Here is a 2,504-nt window from a genome sequence, read left to right as displayed (position 1 = left end):
AAACAGAAAATAAAAAAAAAATACAGAATCTAAAAAATATAAAAAAAAAGTTCAATTAATTTTAACTTTTAACTCTAAAAAAAAAAAAGTCACTTTATGTAGTTTTTTGAGGAGTTTTTGAAAAAATCAAAACTCAAAATAAAAAGTTTGGCCTACCAAGCGTAACGTGTAGAAAACACTATTTTTTTAATCAAAATAAATTTTGAAATATTGTTAAAAATAATAAGAAATTAATTTGTTAATGATTTCAAAGCTTAAGAATAAAATATCTCAAGAATCAAAATTTCAAACAGCAAAAAAATACATATACATATATTTAGCATTAACAGGTGTTTAAATTAAAAGCTATGATACTTGACATTCGATAACTGAATTTATTTATTTATTATAAGTACACAATATTTAAAATCAATCAAGTTGTCAAAATACACTCTACTAAAGCATAAAGAATTTGTTAGACATATGATTACCAAAATTTTAAGTTAAACAAATGATAAAATAATAATAAAACAATTAAGTTTGAATTTTTAAGCCACAACCATATTGTGCACAATCATTGTTCAATTTCAAAGTCTGCATTTTTCGTATTCATCACAAGCCACACGATCATACGAAACCGACTCATCACACGGTCCAGAAATGTCAAGACATATTATGCCACGTCAGGTCGAAACACAGTTCCTCTCACAATTATATATATTTGGCCAACTGGGTCATTTAGTCTTATCTTTCTCGTGGTGCGATCATTGTCAGCAGCTTCTTAGCACAGGTCTTCGGTATTTGAGTCTTCTTTGGAGCTTTTAGACAATTCAGATCAGAACCCAGATAGGAAAAGGAGGAGAAGAAGCTATGGAAGGAGACAGAAGAGTTGGGGTGGCTGTGGATTTCTCTGAGTGTAGCCGAGAAGCCCTGAAATGGACCGTGGATAACGTTGTCCGCGATGGGGATCACCTTATTCTGATTAGTGTTCGTCCTGAGGGTGATTATGAGGACGGCGAGATGCAGCTCTGGGCGACCACTGGTTCACGTATGTCATAATTGTTCTTTCTTGTTCTTAATCTTAATCTTGATCCCATATCATGTATATAATATATAATTATCTGATAGTTTCAGATCGGGACTATTCTATGGTGAAATAATGGGATGTTCTTATTTGAGTGTTGGTTATATGATTTTGGATTTTCTTAGACATACTAGTAATGCTTGTTATCAGTATGTGGAGTATGGACTTTGGTTGATATATTTATGGGTTCAAAAGTTGGGTCAAGATTTTGATTTGGGCAATTTTGTCTGAAATTTGACCGTTTTGTTGTAGCCTTGATCCCTCTGAGTGAGTTCTGTGATGCTCACACCATGAAAAAGTACGGAGTGCATCCTGACCCTGCAACCCTTGACATTGTTAGCACCATTGCTAAGCAGAAAGAGGTAACCACTCCCCTTAAGCTGTTTCTGCTCTTTTTTGTTAAAGACTATATTTTGAATATCTTCAATGTGTGATATGAGACTTAATTTTGAGTTGGATTGGAGCAGGTTGTGGTGCTAATGAAGATCTATTGGGGTGATGCCCGTGAGAAGATTTGTGAAGCTATTGATAATATCCCTTTGAGCTGCCTTGTTATTGGTAACAGAGGCCTTGGCAAACTCAAAAGGTATAATAATTCTCCAAAACTATGGTTTTTGTGGCCATAGTATATGTAATCAATTACTTGTTTGATTCTTTTTTAGACCATGATGTGATTCCATTGTAGACTTTCTTAACTCTAGTCCTGTTCAGGACCTAAATATTCCTACTTTTTCATCATATGAGTAGTAGGATCTCTCTTTTTTAGATTAATTGAATTTGGATGGTGTTGTTTGTTTTGAGCAGGGTTATCCTTGGGAGTGTCAGTAACTATGTGGTGAACAATGGCTCATGCCCAGTTACTGTGGTCAAGCATGAACACCATTAGCTCATTATGCTGACTTATAAAGCATGGTGCTGGCGATCCCTTTGAATTAAATTCCTTCATCATTTTAGTGTGGACTTAATTTAAATTCTCAGCAGTTGTTTTAAAGCTGTTTTAGAATTTTGTGTGATACTTTTGAAGAAGTATTTGTAAATGAGAGTCTGTTGATGCTCGTTGTTTCTATGTTATGTTGTGGATTGGAGGTACTTGAAGAATAAATCATATTGGGTTTTCAGGAACTTTATGTGGAAATGTGTTATTTTGGTAGTAGATGAAGTCTTTGTTTCCTTTCTCTCCTTTTGAATTGAATAAGTTGTATGCGAGTATTTTTCGAAAGGAAAAAAAAAAAAAATTGCAAGAAATTATTAGCATAAAAAGCCCAACTTATGGTGTCAACACACCTTGATGAGAAATAATACTAAATTATATAAATCATAATATGCCGCATGAAGTAGTATTGGAAAACTATTGGTTTCCATAACAATACTCTTATAAAAAAACTTGAATTTTGGTTCCTAAGAATGAAGATAGTGTACACACCCTTGATCCATTACTTTT

The 2,504-nt window shown here is 33.3% G+C and overlaps 1 protein-coding gene across 1 annotated transcript; it reads left to right on the top strand.

Annotated features, from left to right (window-relative positions):
- The first annotated feature begins 722 nt into the window (after nucleotides 1-722).
- Nucleotides 723-2,190, top strand: LOC133819533 (universal stress protein PHOS32). Its single transcript, XM_062252803.1, has 4 exons — nucleotides 723-1,027; nucleotides 1,316-1,425; nucleotides 1,531-1,649; nucleotides 1,868-2,190. Exons 1-4 carry the CDS (start codon nucleotides 850-852, stop codon nucleotides 1,947-1,949), a joined length of 489 nt encoding a protein of 162 aa, XP_062108787.1. The 5' UTR covers nucleotides 723-849; the 3' UTR covers nucleotides 1,950-2,190.
- The last annotated feature ends 314 nt before the right edge of the window (nucleotides 2,191-2,504 follow it).

This window comes from Humulus lupulus, chromosome 2, assembly GCF_963169125.1.
Source record: "Humulus lupulus chromosome 2, drHumLupu1.1, whole genome shotgun sequence".
NCBI lineage: Eukaryota > Viridiplantae > Streptophyta > Magnoliopsida > Rosales > Cannabaceae > Humulus > Humulus lupulus.
This window is presented reverse-complemented; position numbering and strand designations above follow the sequence as displayed.